General features: G+C 56.0%; 1 protein-coding gene across 1 annotated transcript in view; it reads right to left on the minus strand.

Annotated features, from left to right (window-relative positions):
* Positions 1-3153: 3153 nt before the first annotated feature.
* Positions 3154-23838, minus strand: part of SLC7A1 (solute carrier family 7 member 1) — a 65021-nt gene continuing 44336 nt past the window's right edge. The window contains exons 3-13 of the mRNA XM_072976065.1: positions 23367-23750; positions 20449-20607; positions 18630-18804; positions 15845-15966; positions 15109-15331; positions 14337-14476; positions 12556-12658; positions 10658-10875; positions 10246-10412; positions 9392-9500; positions 3154-8015 (exon numbers count right to left, since the gene is read on the minus strand). Of these exons, the coding sequence (XP_072832166.1) occupies positions 7912-8015; positions 9392-9500; positions 10246-10412; positions 10658-10875; positions 12556-12658; positions 14337-14476; positions 15109-15331; positions 15845-15966; positions 18630-18804; positions 20449-20607; positions 23367-23736 (1890 nt within the window). The 5' untranslated portion in view covers positions 23737-23750 and the 3' untranslated portion in view covers positions 3154-7911. The remainder of the gene's footprint in view (positions 8016-9391; positions 9501-10245; positions 10413-10657; positions 10876-12555; positions 12659-14336; positions 14477-15108; positions 15332-15844; positions 15967-18629; positions 18805-20448; positions 20608-23366; positions 23751-23838) is intronic.

A 23838-nucleotide genomic window follows, 5' to 3' on the forward strand; every position in this document is an offset into this window, starting at 1 on the left:
GGCCGGTGCACTTGGTGATGAGCTGAACGGGGTTACACGTTCCTTTTCCGGCCCCTACGGTTTCTGTGTTGCATATTTGTGTTTGAAGCATATTAAAATGACCTTGAGGGATCTTCTGTGATATGCACTTGATGTGACTGTTGGCCTGGCCCTCTCAGGCTTCAGATCAGGCGGGGATCCAAGGCAGGGAGGCCAGAAAGGTATCCTGCAGGCTGGGTTCCTTTTGTGTGCGTGGTGGAGTCAGCTGATCAACACGTGGTCTCAAGACCCATCCCCCCAACCAACTCTCCCCCCACCCCTCCCCCCAACTCAGCAGGACCGAGGTCCCTGCACCCATCTTTCCAGCGTGGGACCTTCAGCAGCCCCGTCCAGACTTTGGGGGCTCAATGCCCCCCAACCCCCAGTCTCGGGTAGACTGGGTGGAAAAAAGACAAAAGATTAAGTTACCACCGCCTCTCCATCAGTATCAAATTCAGACCCCGACCAGTGTTTCCACCCAAAGGGCACTTAGTCTGTCCTAAATCCTGTCAGTTTGCATCTGGATGGTCACAGAGCTCTCCCTGAGAGAGCCACTGGGGACAGGCCTCCTGGTGTGGTGGCGGTGGTCACAGCACACACTTGTTGTGAGCTGTCTCAGGCCCACAGGGTTCACAGGACCCTGGAAAGCTCTGAGCCAGGACACTCCATCCTGAAAACGTTCACTCCCCGCACCCAGGCCTTCAGATGGGGTGGCAGCCAGTTGGCTGGCAGCCCTGGAATGTCCTGCTGGGGCCGGGCCTGCCCTGCCTGGGGTCTCGGGGAAGAACGGCCTCTGTGGGGATTGGCAGGGACCTCAGGGAGACTCGGCCCGCCTGCCCTCCTGAACCGTAGCTGAACAGGAGCCCCTCCGCAGGTGAGGAATCACAGCGGGAGTTACTCTTTACGCGCCAGCACCACCCCAAGAGCCCCTGAGCGTCCAGGTCACTGGCAACGGCTGCTATTAATGATTTCCTTGTCAACCGGTTCCAACCTGCTCGTTTCTTGGGCCTCCATTTTATAATAACCACCCTCCCTTGTCCGCCCCGCACGCATCAGCACCTCCCCTTCACAAGGGAGCGGCCGGCGGAGAAAACAGGGCCCAGCCGCCTCCCCCTGCGCAGAGCTGTGCTCCCCACGGCTTACCTGGCAGCGACAGAGACCTGTGAAGTCAACCAGCCGGTCCTCGCTCTGTGCCGAGGGCCCAGCGCTGCGGCTCTCCTCGCCTGGAGGCTGGGATGTCTCGGCAGGAAGGAGCCAGGGGGAGGGAAGCTCAGGTAGACGGGGGAGCGGATGCGTCCCACCTGTTGTCGGAGTTGAAGGCTCTTCTCACAGCTGCATCCACGAACAGGCATCGAGCAGTGGCCCCCGGCGCACTCTCACCGCAGCCTGATAGGCAAGAGGCAGGCTCCTGCCCACGTGGGAGTTTGGGGCAAACGCTTAAAAAATAAACATCACCGCCGGCTAGAGCTAATTCACTTGTTTGCTAAATGTCTTTTTTTTTTTTTAAGTTTGCTCTTCTCAAACCTCTTTAAAAACAACAAAAGCAGGGATACCTGGGGCCTCTGACCTCCAAGCCCTGTTCTTTCCCCCGCAGCGTGGGGGGGTGTGCTCTGGAGTCGCGGGCGGGCGAGCGAGCGAGCGAATTCGCCTCGTTCGCCGTGTCTGCTCGTTCCAGCACCACGCGGAGTGAGCGCGGTGCAGCCCCGGCCCCACCGCGGGCAGCCCAGTCCGCCACGCGCTCAGCTGCCCCTGTCCGGGGTAACTGCACCCAAATCCAAACCCGCGTAGCTCGGGCCGCGTAGCACGGCCCCCGCCCCCCGCTCCCCGTCCCGGTGCTGCGGAGCCCAGCCTCTCACTCCCCCCCGCCCGCCGCAGAGCCGAGCGCGCCGGGTCGGCACTGAGAAGCGGGCCCGAGGCTCACTTCAGCAGCAGACCGGCCGCTTTACTCCCTAAGCCTTGCTCACGGCGCACTTTTTATGGCGGTATTTATGGCTTGGTGGACAGGCTTATTTGGCAAAAACCAACTATGCCCCTTGGAAGAGGGCGGACAGGGGTCCCCCCAGTAGGCGTCCCCGCCCTCCCGGCCGTCTGGTGGCCGAGCGCGCTGGGCTGGAGTCCCCAGGATTCCTCCCCACCGTCGAGGCCGGGCTGTCTGGGGGCAGCTTCTGAGTCACCAGACGTGTTTCAAAACCAGACTTCCTCCAGGTGACTTCCCCACCCCCAGGCCTCCAGACTGGAGGGGCTTCTCCGGGCCTTGCGGGCCCGCTGTCAGGGTTTCCTAGGAAACTGCTAGAAGCCTGCTGGGGGCTCTTCGGGCTGCCCGCCCGCGCCGGCCACTAGGTGGCAGCGTGGCGCCGCGGGACCTCCTGCCCCGAGGCCGAGGCGGGCTCTGGGGGGGGGGGCAAGGCCCCGCCCCTGGTGGGCCCCCAGCTCCCCGAGGGGCCGCGCGCGCGCGCGTGGTTGCCCACGCGGCCGACAGGGGCGGTGCGGGTGGCGCTCGGGTGCGGGTGCCCTTCAGGTCCCCGGTGCCGAGCACGCGGGCCAGCAGCAGCCCCCTGCCCTTCTCTCTTCCGGGCAGCTGACCTCCCAGCGCGGTCACGTCATCACCGCGCCTCCAGGTCTGAGAATTAAGGCCACTTGACTGAATTGGCCTCCTGCGCAAGATGTTTCCTTTCTCAAGAGGAGCGGGGAGCGAGCCAGCAAGGATGATTACAACAACTGCAACCCTCGTGGTCCCCTCCCCGCACCGTGTCCTCCACGCTGCCGGCTCAGGGAAGCGCACGGCTAGGTGTTCACGGCAGAGGGGGGTTTGCTGCGCGGCCACGCAAGTCCTGCAAACGGGCATCGTCACCCCCGGTCTCGGGGGCAGAAAGACCTCTGGGCACAAACCCAAGTCGAGAAAGAGAGGGAGGTGGGGAGACGGCGCCAGAGGACCCTAAATGGGGGTTCAGGGCGTCCGGGGTTGAGGCTTCAACGCTGGAATGAGGAGGACCCCCACCAAATGGCGGAAGGAAGATGCGGTAGCCCCACTTCTGGGCGTGGGGAGACACTCAAAAAGCAAAGGGCAGGCTCTGCAGCTCTCCGCGGGGCACGGCCCGGAGCGGCTGGAATGCTCGGCATCACACTGCGCACCGAAGCCTTTGACGGAATTTATTAGGATTTGCAGAAGCATGGGAGAATGTACCACAAAACAGTCTGGCTTTACAACATGAAGTACGGTATCAGTGTACAGAGTTGTCAGCGAAAATGGGATACAGAGCAGAATTTCACATTTTTTTAAAGGTGACGGACATCTACGCTTGTCCTTAAAATAAAAACGGGGGAAACCAGCAGAGGCCAATCTGATTTGCAGTTAGTGTGTCAGAATCTAAATCTAGTATCACAATTATAAGAAACTATAAGAAAACTATTAGAAAAATAGAACCTCAAACAAGCAAAAAATATTGTACAATTTACATAATAAAAAACGCTCTGGTCTTTTCATAATGGCTCCACGTTCAGTAGAAGTGTACTGGAGAAACCACAGCTTTCAGGTTTGACGGTAAACCAACCCTCATTACGATCATCACCCTCTGTGCTCCTCAAACCCAGCAATGCTGAAAGGCACAACTTAAGCAGGAAACTTATTTTAAATATATATTATAACTTCCAAATGGGAAAATAAGTCCCAAACTTAAAAAGTTTATCATCAAGAAACACAAAATCATTATACATACCTTGTTAATAATTTAACAAAGTCTGAATGCATCTTCCCAGCCCTGCTCCCTGACCCTGAGAAATCCGAGTTGGACTTCAAGCCACAGTTTTTCATCTCATGGGGATTTTTGCAGCCGGCAGTTCAACATGTCTGTAGGGCGATCCAGGGGGCTCCTGAGAACTGCACCCCAAGACCCTTGACTGGTCCAGCTCCCTCTTGAAAGAGCACTGCCACTCAGTGAGGCAGCAGGCACAGAAAGACTGGGGCATGTAATGAACAGGAAGGTCAGTTGACTTTTTTTGCCTAAACCACCCAACAGGCATCGTAACCATGGTGATGAGATACGGAGTGTACGTAGCTTCTTGCACCACCGGATCAATAAAGCATTTCATTACCAAAGAGAGTCCAGAAGAGTCTGACAAAATGTACATCTTGCTCCCCCGCTAAGGGGCCTTATATATCACACTCTCATTATGAGGGAAGACAGATATATTTTAAATTATACATAACATTTATACACAACATATATTTAGGTCCACTAGGATCAGCTAACTCTGTAAGAGTTCGCACACAAGCGTCACACGCCTGCGCCCAGAGTCACACCGCCCCATTCCTCCCAGAACGCGCGGGGAGGCGGCCCGGCCCAGAGACCCCTCACTCTGTCCTCATGGTGCCAACAGAACAATGGGCTGAGTCAACGTGTCCAAGTGGGACATTCAGACCAGGAAAGACGGGTCTTGGCGGGGAGTCAGCAAGTTTTCTGCAGCAGCAAGACCCCCAAAATGCCTGTGGGCTCCCCTGCAATCTGGGTGGGGCCTTTAGGAGACATGCCCACCCCTAGGAACTCCTCCCCCCCACGCTCAGAGCGCTGGCTCTGGGGTTAGGCTAGAGGTCATTCTAGGCGGGACGGTAAGCCCCTGTCCAGTCATTGCCGGCCTGGCGGGGCGGGGTGGAGGCGAGACCTGGTACAGAGCTGGTTCCCACCCACCCTCCGACCCACAAGCATGAAGCTCAGTGCACACAGTGCAAGGGTCCTGCCGGGCCGGGCGCCTCTGCCAGGTGTGAACAGGTGTGCCAGAGGTACAGAGCAGTGTCAGGGGCCCAGGGCGGGCAGAGAAGCCCCCAGTGTGCTGCAGTCACCTGTGCACACAGTGGGCAGGAGGCCGGTGGTGTCCAAACCACAGGGGCCAGGTGGCCGATCACCTGATGGAGGTGAGGGTGGGGGATATGAGTGATCCTGACAATGGTATGAACAGCAGCCTCTCCGAAACGGCCTGGAAAGATGGCTCTATCGCCCCTCCTCTGGGCTTGGGAAAACAGCTCAGCCCAAAGCCAGGCAGAGGGGGTGTGAGCAGTGGGTTGGGGGCCATGCAGAGGCCTGAGCTCCCAGCGAAGGTCCTCACCCCCGCCTGGGGGCTTGTGTCTCCACAGAGGCCCCCGCACCCCTCACTCCTCAGCACAGGTCCTGAGGGCCCCGCCATTTGCTGCTTTGTGGGTTTTCACAAGGCCACCGGCAGCAGGACGGGACACTTACTCATCACAAATGGGTCTTTCCAACGTGGCGATCTGGGGCTGGCGCAGAGAAAAGCAGACACACTATCCCCCGCAGGTGTGTCTTGAGAAAGGGGGAGTTTCTGACTGAGCAGGAACTCGCGGCCGGGCCATGAAACTTGGAACCGTACTCCGGTCTGCGGGGAGTCGGGGTTGGGGGCTGAGATGTGAAACTGTCCGCACTTCCGGTGGTTATTTTTGCCTGTGTGTGTGCGTGTGTGCGTGTTGTCTGTGTATGCGCGTGTGTGCCCACCTCAGGGGTAGGAAGGAGGGGCATGTGGTAAGAAAGCCTGCTGACACTGGGAGGTACCCCCCAGACACCATTCCTGGCAACACTGCCCCCCACACAGGAGAGGAAACCCCAGGCGACTGTATGACAGCCGCTCTCAGGTGGAACACCGGCCCCTGCGCCGATCACATCGCCCTGGGGCCCCTTCCAAGGGGGGCTCCTGCCTGGCGGGGAGGTTGCAGGGCTTCTCCTGACGCCCCCTGGGCCCTTCTGTGGGGCACCTGGCGGCTCTGGGTGACGGAGGAGACCCGTCTGTCGGGACGTGCTCATCCCTGGAGATGCTGAGACACACCTTCTCGGCTGCAGAGCGGCACGTGTTGCTGCAATGCCCACTGTACAGAGTCGGCTGGGGGCTGCCGTTCAAAGACGTTTCAGCCAGAAAGAGAAAGTCACAAGAGCACCTGTCCCCCGTCGTGGACGCCCTCCTTCCCTCACGCTCTCTGCCTCTGCAGACAGACGGCAGGCTAGTCAGACACACAGCGAACAGGCCCCCGGCAGACAGCAGACAACGAAACCCCAACAAAATAAGTTAACATTTATCAAAATACTGTACAGCACCAATCTATATAAATTTAAATACCTTTCTTTGGAAGTCCGAGCTTTGGGCTCTTAACAATCCTCCCTCTGGAAGATTCACAAATGATATTAAGAATGAAGCATCCACGACTGACCAGGGTGGCCAGAGTCTGGGACGGAGGGCCAGCCTGGCCTGCCCACCCCCGCCGCCCCAACCGTGGAGCCCCTTCACTCGTTTTTGCATTTTTCTCCAAGAACCTTCAGGGGCAGAGGGAGAGAAGCCAAGTATCATCAGTTTATCAGGCTTTTTTCTACCAGATTTGGGACAAAGGCCAGCAGGGGAAAGAGGGAAATCTACGCTTCAAAGCAGCATTTACATTTTCCATGGTGTCCAAATGCTTGCCCCTCACCTCTGGCCAGCACGGGCCCTTCCATCCCCTGAATTACACTCTCGCAGGACGGAAGGCTCAGCCTGTCCACAAGGAATGTCCTGGGGGCGCGGGAGGGAGTGCGTGTGCCCAGGGACACCGGTGCCCCACGGGCTGAGACCTGGAGGCAGGGGGGTCCGGGGCAGGTTACCAACCTGTATACAAACCCGCAGCATCTGGATGACACACACACGAGGCCCAGAAGTATGAGCCCACACTGCCTCGTGCAGACCCCACACCCTGAAGAACAAGGGGTAAATTACTCAGCCTCTTTCCAAGTCAATGCTCAGCACCAACTGAATTTGGTGGAGTGATTCACAGCAACTAACAAGAGGACTCCATCTGATAAGAGGTGGCCATAAGAGGTGGTCAGAGATGCTGTCGGCGGCCAGAAGCAGCTGGGAGGACCCAGGCTATCACTCAGAAAGAGCAGATGCCACCTCAAGAACCTTACAGGATCCAAGAAACTGACCCACACGCAGCAAAGGCAGGACTTGGTGCAGAGCAAAGACCAGAGAGAGTGGGGCTCTAAGCTCCGTGATCTGAGGTGGGTCCAACATAAACTTGTGGACTTCCAGTTGCTTAGGACCCAGCCAGCAGTGAGAACCGGCCAGGGGCCTGGAGGGACCGTGGCAGAAAGAGGTCCCCACGCACACCTGCCAGGCAGAGCCAGCCCTTCCCGGCCACCGCCTGTGCCATGCGTGGTCTGCCCTGCCGCCAGAGTGTGCAGGGTGCCCAGTCTGTCACGGTGACAGAGCAAAGGCCCTGCCTGGAAGGTGAGGGGGCGGTCACCGTCCTACGACCCCCCTGGAGGCAACTCAGAGGGCAGGAACGGGAGAAACAGACAGTCTAGGTTTTCCTTTCCGAGTAAACTAAACCAACCCGCTGTCCTTTGGTCCGGGGGTGGCGTGGCTGGGGACATACTGATTCGTGGTGCTCCTCCTGCACGAGGGCTGGCTGTGTGGGGCCGAGCAGGGAGGTGGGGACTACAAGTCTGGAGTATGCACATTGTCGATTCCAGAAGAGTCCCTGGAAGGGGAGGCCTGGACTCCTAAGGTGATGAGAGATGGTGACCTCCACTGTGCCGGAGGCCGCAGCAGCAGGGTTGCCAAGCTGGCGAGGAGAGGGGCTGCTCCCTTTGTTCAGAGCAGGGTTTGGAGACATGGTGGTCAGCCACAGCCACGCGGCCCCCGCCAGGGAGCTGCCGGGTGACCGGGGCCTGGGAGGGCCGGCCTGAGCAGGACGCACGAACTGGGGGCTGCAGCTGCAGGCCCAGTAGCTGCACGGTCTGCTGCAGGGGGCTTGGTGAGTGTGGGTGGGTCCTGGAACGCAGGTGAGGGGAGCCAGGTGCTTCCGGGGCCTCTGAGGGCGTCCCCCAGGGCTGCTGCCACCTCCGGGGGCGGGGCTGGGCGTCACTTGCAATGGTCCAAGTTACCATCAGGAGTCCTTGCTTGGTCAGCAGCCAGGGACGCCTCCTCGCTGTGCCAGACCCCGTAGCCAAAGTAGATGAAGAAGCCTGTGGGGCGAGCAGAGGCCGGGTGAGCGGGGTGTGGAGGGGGCCTCTCTGGGTGGCCTGCCCCAGGCCTGAGCCTCCCGGGCAGCAGCCCTTGGGGAAGGGACACCGCTCTTCAAACAGGGTCACCTCTATGTGCGGCAGAGGCACGTCCTTCTGGGCAGCCTCCCGTGAGGGAGGCACCGAGCAGGGGGAGCTGCTGGGCTGGGGCCCGGGTCCCTCAGCCTCATCCACCGACCACCTGGCCAGGGGCCCCTCAGCCACAGGAGGGGACAGGACAGACCCTCCAGGAGTCTGACGGTCCTGGCCAGGGCGGCTTTCCAGCGGGAACCTATTTGTGCCATCTTCCAGCCCGTTTTCCCTATGTAGGTGTCTCAGGCAGGAGGCATTCAGGTCTCCTGGGAATGCATGCAACCCATGAATCCAGTGTTCCAGCGCTGGGGAGCCGCAGAGGTCAGGGGTGGGGCCCAGAGACCTGTGCCCTAACCACTCCCTCCTGGGGAAGGGGGTGCCCTTGTGTCAGTGACACAGGAGAGCAGACCTTAAAGGAAGGACCAGCCACCAAAAGCCCTGGAGAGAAGTGAACGCCTTGGAATCAAGGAGCTTCCATCGGGGACTCCGTAGGGAGCACTGCGGGCCGGCCTCGGCTGCTCACCAAACAGCTCCACAGGAGCCGAGTGCCTGACTAGACCCGGCCTAGGCTCCGCGGACAGCGAGTTGGCAGCCCACCCCGCCCCGAGGGCAGCACCGGGGCTGGAGGTGTGGCAGCAACATGGTCTGGAGGCCACTGCTCTCATCAGGGACCTGGAGGTCAAGGCCAGTCCTCTGGGCATTGGCACCTGGCCTCTGACACTGAAGAAGGAATCTGAGTCCATCTCCACAGCCCCTGCTGTTGGAGGCCCAGAGAGGGGGCTACAGTGAGTGCAAAACGGGGCCAGCACCCACAGGGTGACACCCAGCCTCCCATGGGTCCGGCCAGTCCCTGCGGCCGTGGGCTAGGCTGCAGCTGCCGGCGGGGTGAGCAAACCGCTGCTTCACCAATGGCAGGCTCACGGGCTTGTTCTTAGAACGTCAGGCTCTCTCGCCCAACAAGATAACTAGTTCAGGCCAAAGGCTATTAAAATGAGAATCATCTAAAAGGGAGGGAGGACCCACAGCCTCCCAGAAGTTCCCTGCTCACTGAGAGAAAACCGCTGACTGCGCTGTTTCCACTGTGTTTTGAAATCTGAACCAGGGGAGGCTGGAGGACAAGGGCCACCCAGCAGGAGCAGGGGAGACAGGTGAGCAGCACAGACGGGGCGGGGCAGGGTGGGAGGGGCAGGCCAGGAGACACCAGGACGCTGGCAGGCAGGTCACAGCAAAACCCAGGACGCACGTACCGATGAGCATCCACACGGCAAACCGCACCCATGTGCCCTGGTCCAGCTGCATCATGAGATAGACGTTCACAAAGATGCTCAGGACGGGAAGAACCGGCAAGAAGGGCACCTGCAAAGACAGGAGGCGGCAGCGTCACCCGGCTGAGTGGGGAGCTCAGGACACAGGACTGCCTCCGCCTGAAGCATTCAGCAACACTGCCCGAGACAAGAGAGCACCCCTGACGCTCTTCTGGAGGCCGCGTCCTTGTGGGGAGGGGAGTGAGTGCCGGCTCCCACCCTGCACCCCTCACATATATCCTGTACCCCAAACACACACCCGTGCCCCCAAACACACACCCCATGCCCCAGCACATACCCCTGTACCCCCAAATACACTCCCCTGTACCCCAGGACACATGCCATTTCCCCAACACTTACCCCGTACGCCCAACACATTCCCCTGAACCCCCAGCCCCACCCACAAATACACGCCCACACAGGCAAGTCCTGGAAGGTGGGAGTTTGGCTCTAATTTACTGATTGCCAAAGCGAGCTCTACTCGAACTCCTGCTTTATCTCAAAGACTGAACTATTTTATTATTTGTAGAATCTAAACATGCAGAAGCCCTGGTTATCTCCAAGACCTGGATGACATGCGACCCACCAGGGCGGACATCTGTGAGAAGCCCCAGTGGACGAGGGGCCGGAAGGGGCCTTCTTCCACAGTCTGTCCTCTCTTGTCCCCCTGACCTGGCCGGCCAGCACCTCTTCCGGACACCCAGGCAGAGCCCACGTGGCAGGACAGCCTCCTGGAAGGAGTGCCAGGGTCACGGCCTCCCAGAGGGCTCCCTCCAGCCGCCGGCGGAGCTGCTCACCTTAAATGACAGCTTGGTCTTGCTCTCGGGCTGCCGCCAGATGATGGCCGTGACGACCGAGCAGAGGAAGGCAGAGCCCATGAGCGCAAAGACTGCCCACAGCTCCCCTTTCGTCAGAGCCTCCTTTCCCAGCACGGCCACCATGCAGAAGGTGAGGATCAGAATCGCTGAGAGGGAGAAAGAGAGACACAGTTCAATCATTTTCAAGTTCCCACAGACATCCTCAGCCCTCCCCAAAACCCGCAGAGAGGACGGCAGGCTCCGTTGCTGCAGGGAGCAACCAAACCGGGGCAGGATGAGTGACATCACCGCCCAGGAGCCACCGGGCCCCGGCCCACCCCCGTGGGCGTGAAACCACGCGGTGCCCACAAGCGAGACCCCAAACACTGCTCGGGGAACAGGAGGGTCTTACCTATGAGGCTGGTTGAGATGTTTACAATGAGACCTGAGAATTTGGAAGGGTCTGTATTTTTGGGCGAAAGCACACTTTTCCAAGAAAACTTTTCTGCTTCTGGTAAAAAGCCGGTCTGGGAGTCGCTGGTGCTGACCAGCTCATTCTGGTCGGCCTGGTCCAGCTCTTCGGTGGTTCTGGCCATCTGGTATACCATGTTAGGCTGCTCTGGCTGATACCTGTAAGGCAGCACGTTGCCTGACCATCATAATGTGCGTCAATTAAGCAAAAGGACACGCTAATTGAAGCTCCTAGTACACCTTCAAAGGTAAGTTGCCTTGACACGAGGCATAAAACGGGAAGAAGATGGTCAGAATGACATATTCTCCAGCAAATGGAGACACAGGAGGAGTCCTGGGCCTCAGCTTCCGCTCCTGCTTCTGGGCAACACCCCCCTTGATGTGTCTGTTTTGAGGCAACACTTGACCTCCACCATGAACCAGCCCAGAGAGAAGTACTGAGACAATGTCTCTTGCTCTGAAAAGTGGCACTGGCCCTTGGGTACTTAAGATATTCGGCCGCTTCAACAAAACGATGGCTGCAGGGAGCTAAAGGCGCAGCCAGAAATAGAAAGCCGTGGTATTGGGACCCCACTTGGTGTAGAGAGCCAGAGAAACGCGTCTGCGAGCTGCCGGAGTCGAGAAATTCTGTTTGGGAGATTTAATTGGATCACTTTATTTTAAAACTCCAAGTGCCTTAGAATAAATAACTCTACAGAGCTGGGTGAAGGGCCAGTCTGTGGCAGGATTTCCAAGACACTAGCCACCTGCAAGGAAAGCAGTCATTTTAAATGAGGCCCCTTATCTGCTCAGCCAAAGTGAACAGAGCTCCCATCTCTTCCACTGACTTTGAAAAATGGAGTGCTTTATGAATTATTTTGCATATAATCTAAGAGCAAGTAAAAAGATATTTAACGATTTTTTTCCCTGACTGGCTCACTTTATGCAACACCATTCGGTCAGTTAAGAAAGTGGAGAGGATCTCAGAGAAGATTCTAGCACTGAGCTCTTAAGAAGGAGTAAGTGGTCAGAAACAAGGAAACTAGTTTCAGCTGATTCTCCACAGCCACTGCTGGGGCTCAGGGCAGTTAAAGGAGCTGCGGGGCACATTAGTAACAGAATCAGGGGCCTCGCAAGTATAACAACCTGAAAAAAAAGCAGGGGGCACTCTTGCCAGGTGAGCAGCACCGAGAGTCTCCGTGAACACATGGAGGTGCTTGGGATGTCCGCGACCTGGGTCGTTCCTGGGGGCAAAGAAGCTGTCTCGCAGAGCACAGGAAATGGGAGCAGGGTGTGCTTTCAGAGGGGGCACCACGGCAGCTGAGAACACCGGGACACCAAGCCTGGGCCCAGAACTGCCATCCACGGGGCCGGTCACCCACGCAACGCCAAAAACTGGCCCTCACTCCTCCAAGGGCGGCACAGTGTTGCCACAGAAGCATCACACTGACCCGCGTTCCACAGGTCTTGGGTTCTCCCAACTCTCACCAGGGCCAGGACCCAGTCTCCTCTGTCCTAAGAACCTGGACCAGGTGGAAATTATTGCCCTAAGCCTTCAAAAATTCTGATCCAAGGATCCAGGCCCAATAGGCAGGTCAATAACCTGTCTCTATCCTTCTAACATCTGGTCAGAATACTCAGCACCTGAGACAGATGGGGCCACCGGACGCTCTTCAAGGATGTTCTCGGTAACTAGGCTCCCATCTACCAGACCCACCCTCCCCCAGGCAGTCCCCGAAGGAGCTTTCCACAACCTGAATCACACCGTGAAAACCATGAACGTGAACCGTTAATAGGAAGGCTGGCAGTTAAAAGGAAATCTGCTATCTATGCCCCGGAACCCAGGAGAGCCATACGTACCGCAAGACCAACACGCACGCAGCCACCAGAGAGTAAGCCAGGAGGGTGCCGATGGACATGAGGTCCACCAGGTCCTTCAGGTCGAAGAGGAAGGCCATCACAGCTGGAGCAAACGGAAACAGCAGGACTGTGGGCGGCCCTCCTCCCACACCGACAGCCCCCACCCACCTGTGCCCCTCAGCCCCCGCCCCTTCCGTGGAAAGACATGGTGACATTGCTTAAAGGGAAGCAAAGCTCAGGACTGAGCCACACACGCAGTCCTCAACAGGGAACTGCAATAGTTGACATTTCTGTAGAGATTACTTTCATCAACTTGACGCTTTTTGATCCTCATGGCAATTTTGCAAGCTATCCCTACACTAAAGATGGAGAAAGTGAAGTTCAGATACATTGGGAGACTTACCTAAGATCACACAGCTAAAAAGGGGAAAAGTCAGGACCTGAGCTAGGTTCTTATGGCTCTGAGTCCAGCGTGTCTTCCTCTATAGTCACTTTAAAGCTTATAGTTTGATCTCCCATAATCAGCACAGGAAGGAAGTTAAGGCCAGTTTTCAATATGATGGAATTACATGTAAATACTGAAAAAACATTCACTATTTCCAATTCCTTAATCCCTTAAACATACCAGTCATATTCGGACACACAGTGTCCCTTAACCTGAGCATGTGATTGCTCTCAGGAATGTGGAATTACAAAACAAATGTGTTAAGTAATGAAAAACTAGCTCTCTTTCATAGTATAATATTAATCCACAAAACTAAGCACACTTTGTTTGCCATGGGGATAAATACTACTAACCATTCATTCATTTAAGATGGTCAGATGCCTTCCCAATGGCTACTGGACAAGTCCCTGGGGTACCACTGCGACGGGCACTGTGTCTTAATTTACCAAAGAGACCCACTGCTCTACTCACACCTGGGAAGGAACCAGCTACTTTGTCCCCCAAACCAGCCAGGAACCAGGAGCCAGCTCTCCACTCCCTGGGTGTGCGTCCGCACTCCCTCACCTCCCTGAGCCTCCGCTGCCAGAGTGTGCAGTGGGAGAGCCCTGCCTCTGGGCCAGGAAATGCAAGCAAAGGAGGAAACAGAAAGCAGACAGTGGTCTCCTCTCACGGCTCCCTTTTCTTATTCAAGGGCCCTTGGAACATATGCCGCTCAAAGGGTTTCACCAATTTCATCTCTCAAAACTGCCCTCCTGGCGAGGAACCTGTGATTTGATCGGATAAACCTCCCCTGGACCTGCCACTGTTGATCAGCTTAGGGGTCACGGCTCACCAGCGACACCCTCAGTGTCTCCTGGGGGACAAGCGGCACGTTTTACAAAACGTTGACCAGAAGGATTCTCATTTTCCAAAGAATTCATGAGCTAAGGAGATGCATGGACGGTGAATTTCCAGTACCAACCAGAGGTCACCTGGCTTGTACCATGTAAGACACCAAACCACCAAGGTCTACTCAGGACATTTGGGAAAGGGGGAAAGACACAGCACTTTGAAGGAACAGTGTGTGGTCTCAGCTCTGCCCAGCAAGATGATAATAATAATTTAAAATAATCTAACTTTCGGAGAATTCCATCACATCCTCCATAAAACTGGCCCCTGTCTTTTGTCAAAAGGGCAGTTAGCTACCTTGCAATAAACCAGCTTCCAAGGGTAAAAATCAAATGTTAACAAGACCAGTTACAACTCCTCACAGACCTGCACAAGTCAGGGTATCTCCCTAGGGAATGATAGCTCAACTGTTAAAATACTGGCACGTGAAAATCATTCCAGTTCTTACCAGCAATGGCACCTGAGGTTAACGTGGCGATTATTGGTGTTTTGGTTCTATTGTTGATTCTGGCCAAAAATTTAAATAGCAGCCCATCTTCAGCCATGGCATAGATAACTCGAGGCATGGGAAACATGGAACCTAAAAGACTGGATGGGAAGAAAAGGCAAAATGCACCTGTTAAATAGCTCACCGAGAACAGAGGCAACATAGTGGGGCCACGCGGGTTACCTCCGCCCGGTGACGCCAGCGGCTGAAAGGCCAACCAGCGCGCCAACCCCGGGAGAAGCGCGCGCTGCAAGTCCGCAGGAAGGGAAAGGGCGGAAGCGTCTGATGTCAGCTAGCGTGGCATCTAGATGTAATTTTTTGAAAGAGAAATATTGTATTTATTTATTCCTCCGAGTATTTCCAGCTGAATCAAACAGAAACTAAGAGCATCACTGCGTTCACGAGGATTCCTCTGTGGTCAGTCGATACTGAGCAAACGCTTCCTGCAGGTACAGGCTGGCAGGAAGTACGGGAGCAAAATGCTTCTCATCCAAAGGCACTTACTCCCCTTTTCAAGGTAACTTCCACTTTACAGCCAAACTAAGGGCCAAAATACAGTGTTCGCGGAGGAGGCCTGGTCGGTGGTCACAGTCGGGACAGAGAGCCAGGTCAGTGACGCAGACCGCGGTCGGGTGGCCGACGCAGCAATGAGGGCAGAGAGCACACGGCCAGGCTGGGCAGCGGCTCTGCGCACACGGGTGAGTCACACAGACAGCACACCCGCCCTCCTCACCTGGTGGAAAGGGCGCAGAGGGAGCCGACTGCCACCGCGTACTTGGCGCCCTCCCATCCCACGTGCTTGAAGGCATCAGGCAGGGGGCTGTCCTTGTCCAGACAGAAGTATGGCATCATGAGCGTGAGGGCGGCCGACACCCCGAAGTAGGCGACGAAGCAGATGAGCAGGGACGCCACGATGCCCACAGGGATGGCCTTCTGGGGGTTCTTGACCTCCTCCCCTGGAAGAGCAGGGAGTCAGCCGGGGGGCAGCAGGGGTGAGGGGGTCACACCACCATGGGCCCCCAGACGTGCACGGCCCTGCGGGACCACGGACCAGAATACCCACCAGGCCCAGGGAGCATTCTCAGCCTTTACACTGCGGTTCAGCAGGGAAGAGACTAGTTTCCTTTGGCAGAGAAAACGTGGGAGGCTGGGGGAGCCTGGCCAGTCATCCCCCAAGAGGACAGTATTTCTAGTGGCCCCGCTTCTCCTGAATGGTGCCCAGATATGCAATCAGCTGCAGCGAGGCTGTCACTGTCCCGGGCACGTGGCGGCACGGCCAGGCATGTTTGTGATGCAGTTTCCTGCAGATACGGCCCTTCAGGGACGTGACAAATGGGGGCAGATGGACAGGAAGCTACAAATTACACGGGCCTCTTGGGTGCCAGCGTGGGCACCGGTGCAGGCCCCCAGGGAGGGAAACAGCGGCTGTGGCCAGAGAAGCCCAGCTGCATGCCAGGCGGCGGGCGTACCTGTGGTCGCGATGCAGTCGAAGCCCACGAAGGCGTAGAAGCAGGTGGCCGCCCCTGACAGGACACCAGAGAACCCGAAGGGCATGAATCCACCGACACCTGGATTCCCCACCTTCGTGTCACTAGAAAAAAGAGCCACAGGGATCACAGCAGCTGCTTCGTGGGCCTGAAGAGGAGCCCTTCCGAACAGGCGCCCCACCCGACGGCTCCCTGGGCGGCCTGGGGGCTGCCTTAGTGAACAGCCCCCGGATCGGCTGTACCGGCCACCAACTCCCTCCCTGGGGGACAGGCCTCCCTGCTCAGCGTGGCCCAGAGCTGCAGGGTGTCCAACCCAAAGGGGGAGGAACCACTCACCAAGGCTTCAGTTCCTCCCCTTCATGGGGAGGAGCTGTCTTGAACCCTGCGGTGACCCTGGGGATGTGGCCACAGACAAAGCCACCGGATGCAAGAACTGGCTTCCTGGACCAGGGAAGCGGTGTGCTGGACTGACCGCCCACAGACGTGGACTAAAAGAACTAAACCTTTGTCTCGTGGAAGCCAGTGTTATCTGGGGGCTTCCATCCTAACCAACAGGAAGACCCAACAGAACTTTCTCAGCAGGTGTCTGTGCCCTGCTGATGCTCCCCTCCCCCTGCACTGGGTCCCCATCCACGGGACACAGTGGGAAAACCAGAGGCAGCACAAGTCAAAGGCAGCCAGGAAATATCTGGGCACAGGATCACGCTTCTCCCCTGACCACGAGACAGCCTGCCTCCCAGGCCGAAGGGGATGAACACCACAGCCAGGGCGGTCAGAGCCGCCTCCCACCCATGCGGGCCGGGGCTCCTCCTCGCCCTGCGGTTGGGTCGGGAACTGCTCCACCCTTTCAGGGAGACAAGCAGTTTCATGAAAGTCCACGTGGCCGCTGTCAGAAACACAGCTACGGCTGGAAAGAGGACGGAAGAAAGAAGCTCCCAGGTTCTAATAAAATGAGAGAGCAGGCTGCGCCCAGCCGCACAGCACCCACCTCTCAAAGCCGCCGCGGCAGCGCTCCTGGGGCTGCGGGCAGGGCTGAGCCGAGGGCCGCACCCGTGACAGTCAGCACCACCCACGGGCACAAGCCACCTCTTCAAAACAGGACTCAAACTAACCTTGGCCGATAACCAGGAACCTGCATTGGGTCCTGCCCTGTGAACGGCACCAATAGCCGGGAACCTGCAATGGGTCCTGCCCTGTGAACGGCACCAATGGCCGGGACCCTGCATTGGGTCTGGGTCCTGCCCTGTGAACAGCCCAGGAAGAGAGGCTCCCCAAGCTTCCAGTCTCCTGCGTTACTTCGAAGCATGTTTCAGACTGGCCTTACTCCACCCTGCATTAACGGGCACCAAGAGGCCTCAGGAATGCTTGGGGATGATGTATTCAAAGCCCTCATTTCTCTGTAATTGAGTTTTGTCCCCAGAAAGAAGGCTCTTTTATTTGAACTGTAAACCACATAATATTAGAGTCAGAGAAATTTCACACACTGGCTTCCTGTCTGTGTTCCAGCAGTGAATTCGTTACATACACATCAATGCCTGACCCCTGATCAGGCCACCGGAGGACACGGCTGGACACCCAGTCCCCAGCCAGAGGCCAGCTTGACCTGTGCCCACTGGGCTCCCCAGGGTGAGAGCTCGTCTCTCAACCTCCCTTGCAGCTAGATTCTGCCAGTGGAATGTGGGCAGCAGGGACCTGTGTCTCCCACATCTGAGCACACTGTCCACCACACACCCTCTCCCTCCTAGGAGAGCTGGGTCACGCCCGTGCCCACAGCCCAGCTCCCACCAGGCAGTGAGGACAGTGTCCTCGGGGATGTTCTAACAGCCAGGTGGACGATCTGGGTCTCAGAAAGCCTGTGCTTGGCTGTGCCGGCCAGCCACCCCAGACTGCTCATTTCAGGACCTGAGACATCATCGTAAAGCCACTATATTTTATGAGGGTCTCATCAGAGTGGTTAACCATTAGCTGTAATTAAAAAAGAATTGTAGACAGAATTTAAACTTCCTGTTCTCCATCCTGGGACCCTAAAATTCACTCGAAAATCTGACAAAAAGATCAAAAAGATACAATACAATTGTTTGGCTTTTGTTTCCTGGCTAAGATAAGCTTGCCAGTAGGGTGCACTGAGAGGCCTGAAAAGGCACAGGGTCGAGGTCTGGCCAGTTGCCTGCCTCCAACCCTGGGTGTCCTGAGCCACAGGCACGGAAGGGTGATAGGGCCACGGCTCCTGGGGCGGATGCGGCACAAGCTGAGTGCAAGTGACAGAGATGATTATAGTCACATTTTGATACTTTAGTAATTCTGAAAACCTCTGATAATAGTCTGTGATAAAAGTTCCACGCAGTTTTTCCCTTGTTCTATGTTATTAGAGAGGAAGGCATTTCAAGATAAAGTGGTCCCACCACCGTACTGCAGAGAAAATCCTTTCTGAATACAGAATTCAGTGGCTGACCATGAAACAGATTATGAGGAAAAAGAGATTACTTGCTGAGTCTGACAATGATCCTCAACTGTGTACAATTTTGGAATTAGATGCAGATTCTGCTTTCCCTAATATCTTCCCCTGTCTTACAATGTTCAGTCAAGTACAAGGACATAAAACCTAACACAAACTTCAGACAAATAAAACACCCTCAGCTACTTGGCTGCAAAAAATAAATAACAAAATATTCTAATTTAAATTATATTTTTTTGAAAAGACTTGTACTGTTGTAGCCAGTTACATCCCCCAAGGACATGGACGTCACACACAGAAGCCACGACTCACTTGTTCAAGCAGAGATGACTGGACGCGTTCTGGAAATCCTCCTCCGTGAGCTGCCAGTTTTTAACGGATCCTTTCACAAACCCCGACACCATGATGAAGCCCAGGACCAGAACGTTGACACATGTGAATATTTTATTGACCATGGCTGACTCTTTCACACCCAGAGTTAAAAGCCCTGCAAAAAGCACATGAACAGAAAACTCTGTCTCAGCGTTAACCTCGTACCAGGCAAGTCCTTCTGGGGCGGCGACGAGAGGGTGACTTCAGAAATCCCAGCAGCATCAAACCTCTGGAGAGGAAGGGGGCTGAATTAACTCTCATTCCAGAGTCAGGGATCAGCATAACCGAAGTCCGCGCGATGTTTAACAAAGCCAGCAGAGTTCCATCTCCAGATGCCCTCTGAATCGAGATGCTAACCCGGGGGGCACCGAGGGACAGAGAGACGGGGACAGCTCAGCCAACGGCCCATAGAGAGCAAGGCCATCCCCTGGGATGAAGAGAACCTCTCCCTCCGAACATACATCCCTGAGAACTGCCCTCAGGAGCAGGATTTCATTTCCTCCAAGGAGATATGTTGCTCAGTTTCTCAGCCGAATGAGTTTTTCAGATGAGGACTCATTCGTACGTACCGTAGGGTGGGAGCAGCATCAGCAGTGACGGCCGTCTGGGGTGTGGAACCCCTACCACGTCCGGGTCCCCCTTGGACGCAGTGCACAGAGACGAGGTGTAGGAGGTAAACCCATGATAAAAAAAACCACCAAGCGATAAAAACACAGGGGCCATGTGACGACACTTGTCGTGTTGCTGGTGCAGCAGGACCAACCTGGGGACCACAGGGCTCACTCCTGTATGAACTCTCGGCTGGGCAAGAGAAGAGGTGTGGGAGGTGCCTTTCATATGCTTTAAAATAAAAGCTGCTCTGCCTAACAGGCTGCATTCTGAAATACGGACATTAGAAGAGAACTGAGCAATTCATCACAGGGAAGACGTCACCACACTCCGCTCTGTTTCTTCTTTAGCACCCCTCCCTCCCGTGTTTACGAAAATCTCACTACTGCAAACTTAGTTTCTGACACACGTTCCTGCCGGCTGGACCACAAACACTGCTGAGACCAGCCTGTGCAGAACCACATCAATGATGCGTGTGGCAAACAAGCCGTGTTGTTTTTAACACCCATCCAAGGTCTTCCAACCTCAGAGGAGAATTTATCCGCGTTTCAGCTTAATGTTTACCCTACAAAACTCGCATCCGAGGGGCTGAGACACGGATAAATGTCACTGAGAAGAGGCTGCCATCAGCTGTGTACGAGCCACGTCTGCACTTCCAAAATTCTGGACCAGCAGCTTTGTGGTGAAACTTATTTATTTAAAGGGTGTTTTGACGGCTGTTGGGTGTGAAGCCACCCGAGGCGTCGCACACACCAAGACCCACATCAGTGTCCCAGACGGCCCTGGGGGCCCCTCCCCATCACCCTGGCTGAGGAACCCCAACTTTTCTTTCCAAGTGGCCATCCAGCAGGTCAAAAGATTTGCACAAAAAGCCTGCAGCACTAACAAAGTCTTACTCCACCAGCAGTTAACCAAACAGCTGAGATTCTCTTAATTTAAATGACAGGCAACTTGACAGCTATTCAATAGGCCAGTCCTGGGTGAATCTCTATAAGCCACTTGGACAAACAAAACGTCTGCATTAATTACACAAAGAAAAAGAAGTGGCGGGATGGGAGAATGAGAAAAGGAAGAAACCAACTGAACAGCAGCCCGTCCTCCACCTCGGAGCCCTCACGCCAACCTGATGCCTCTCAGGGTGCGGCCTTACCTGTTAGGATGAGAATTATAATCACAGCAAATATATCTGGGTTCTCGGCCAGCACCCCGGGGGCGTGCAGGGCCATGTGCGTCCGCGAGAACTCCCCGATGGGCTTGCCGATCAGCTCGTCAAACGTGGCGCTCCAGGCTCTGGCAACGCTGGAGGTACCTGCCGGGAAGCACACCGTCAGCAGGAACTGGCGGGGAACGTCGAGCAGAGGGCTTGTCCTCAGGCTCGATGTCTGGGCGACGGCGCGGGGCCCACGGCGGGTGTGCAGGGACCTGGAGGCAGCAGCCTGACCCCGGGACATGCTGACTCAGGACTGAGCGCCAGCCCGGGTCTGCAGAGCAGTGGGAAGCCTGGGGAGCCTCGCATTTTGCATCCAACCAATGTGCACATGTGTACCGTGCATTTCTATTGTGTGTCTAAGTGAACAGTGACGGAAGTTCAGGAAAATAATGCTCCCCTCAGCACCCAAAGGCACTCCGACAGCACTGAATTCTGCCGACTTTATTCCATCACATAAAGAACTCCCGGGGACGAGCCATTCAATTGATTTCATGGCCGCCCCTGGCTACAGGCTGCAGGCTGTGACCTGAGCCTCATTTCTCTGGAAGCTTCTTCTCCAAGACTCTCTGGGCAGCGGAGCTGACAGAGCCGGCCTCCTGTATGGAGGAGGAGATGGACAAGGGGGGCTCGGGCCGGCCCCTCCTCTGCAGCAAAGTCCCCAGCTCAACCCGGCAGGCCCCCGTCCCCTCTGGCAGGCGTCCGCCACCGCTCAGGCGTCGCTCAAATTCCAGTATCGACATACAGCATTTTCCTTTACTTTTTAAGGGGCCTTGCCAATGACTATGTTCTGGACCATCCACAGCATCTGGCCAGAGTAACCTGCAGACACTCACTTTCACTACTTGGTCTCATGCAAAGCATTTTTCCAACAACTCAAAAGCGTAAGCACATTTCTCCATCCTCAGTAGCTGGGCCATTATGCGTTCTGTCCATCAAGGCCGCACCCAGTGACAGCAAAGGCTCAGAGGCCTGCTTGCTGCTGAGAGGGCCACGCGACAGGGCTGCCCGGCCTTTCCTTCCAGCCTACCTCTCCCCATCTCGGAATCATGGCTTTAAAAACAAACATGTTTGATGGAAAAGCTGCCCTCGCCCAGGACCATGGCTGAGAATCGCCGGCGGTGACGTGGGGACATGTCTGACGAGCAGACACCACCCCGGCCGAGGCCCCCTCGCCTGCAGGTCCGTAACCAGCGGGTGCCTCACGCCCCTCGATGTGTTTTACACGCAGTCAAATCCTCGGGAAGACAGCGGCCCCTTTAAAGTAGCTGCGTTCCACCCCGAGAGGCTGCAGCTCATGAGTGTCTGTGGTTTAAGCTCTGGTGTTACGCCGAGAGAAACCACGATTAGGAATCTTATTTCCAACTCCGAAGAGTAGGCTCGCAGCAGGCGCTGGGAAGAAAGGGAGGCGTCGCCCAGAGCGCTTGGCGGGGCCCACACGGGGACCTGGTGCTGGGGTCCCGCAGGCAGCACCGCCCTGGGCATCCCCAGGGCGCGGGTGCAGGAAGGGGGCACACAGCTCAGCCCCCCTACCTTACTGGGTTTTGATATTGTTACAATGAGCTTGCTGAAACAGAACCAGAATATTTCGTGGCCATCTGTGGTTCTATGTTTGTGACCCGCCATTCATAGATGGTTTTTCATACATTCAGGGGGTTTGTCTTTTAACTGGACGAGCTCAGCTTCGGCTATAATCAAAATACAAGTAATGTGAAAAGAAACAAAGCGTTTTAACCCACCAAACAAAAAAGACTGTTTTTAGTGTTTTTGTTTGTTGTTTGGTTGTTTTTAACGCTGATGCCCAGAGTCCAGAGTCGGCAAGGATGTGAGGAAAAGGGGCCCCTGGCTATCAGGAAGGTCGCAGGTAACACAGTCCCACTGACCCAGACAGCCCGCTTCTTAGACCATTTTAGTTTTATTTTTTTGTGTATTTACTTTCTATGGTGGGACTGGGGATTGAACCCAGGACCTTGTGTATTAAGCAAGCACTCTACCACTGAGCTATACCCTCCCTCCTTTAGACCATTTTAAAGGGAAAAAAAACCAACCATGGCCATGCCAAAGACATTAAGTAATTAACTGTTTATAATAACAATGCAGCTGGAAACAATCTGAATATCCCACAATGACGTCAACTCAGTCACCTGCATATAAATCTATGTAAGGGGAACGCCATCATCAGGAGCACTACCCTGGAAAAACAGCTGATGCTATGAGGATGCTACGGTTACTGTATCTTGTTTATTTTTTTAAAAAAAAAAAAGACACAATAGGAAAACTGATGCCCCTGGTTCACAAAAGCACTGACAATGGTTATACCCCTAAACGCCTTGAACAGAGGGCCCTGTCCCTCCAGTGTGCCCTAAACCTGGCATGACCTGGGCAGAGGAGGCATCGGTGACTGTCTGTTGAATGAATGAACAAGAGAATCGATTTCTCCAGTCTGTCACACAGGGTAACTTCCACTTTCTTCTCTGTGCTTTTCTACATTTCCCAAATTTTTCTGCATCAGACAGTGATATGTTTATTCGAGTAATCATAAAAAAATACTGCAGGAGACCTCCTGCTCTGTAACGCGTCAGGAGCGTCCTGCTGCCTCTGGGTCTGGTGCTGACAAGACTGGCCGCCTGCGGGCCTGGCCCGCCCCCGCTGAGGGCCTACGGGCTGGATCATTAAAAGCAAGGGCAGTGATGCCCACAGGGTGCCTCTCCTTCCATTAAGGGAAACGGGATGATGTGTAACAGTCAGGCGAGGAGGCAGATCCCCGGGAGGAGAGAGGCGCAGTCTGTCTGGGGAGCCGAGTGGGTCTGGCCCACGGGGTATAGAGGGCAGGGCGCAGGCTCCGGGCACCGGGGACTCACCGATGATGTAGGAGAGGATGAGGTTCCAGCCGGTGACGAAGGCCCACAGCTCGCCCACGGTGACGTAGCTGTAGAGGTAGGCTGAGCCCGTCTTGGGGACCCGGGCGCCGAACTCACCGTAGCAGAGGCCGGCCAGCACCGAGGCCAGCGCGGCGATCAGGAAGGAGATGACGATGGCGGGGCCCGCGTCCTCCCGGGCCACGGCTCCCGCCAGGACGTAGACGCCGGCCCCCAGCGTGCTGCCCACCCCCAGCGCCACCAGGTCGAAAGTGTTCAAGCAGCGGGACAGCCGGCTCTCCTCCCGGCTGCAGTCCACCACCTTCCGCCGCAGCATCTGCTGCCCGATGCTGACCAGCACTGTGCACCCCATTCTGCAGCTCGAACCTGCCGAGAGAAAGACAGAGGTCTTTGCTTCATCACTGCCCCTGGTTTCACCTATCAACCCCCTCGTCTGCAGCACAGACGCCAATGG

This window comes from Vicugna pacos, chromosome 14 (assembly GCF_048564905.1).
Source record: "Vicugna pacos chromosome 14, VicPac4, whole genome shotgun sequence".
NCBI classification, from domain to species: Eukaryota; Metazoa; Chordata; class Mammalia; order Artiodactyla; family Camelidae; genus Vicugna; species Vicugna pacos.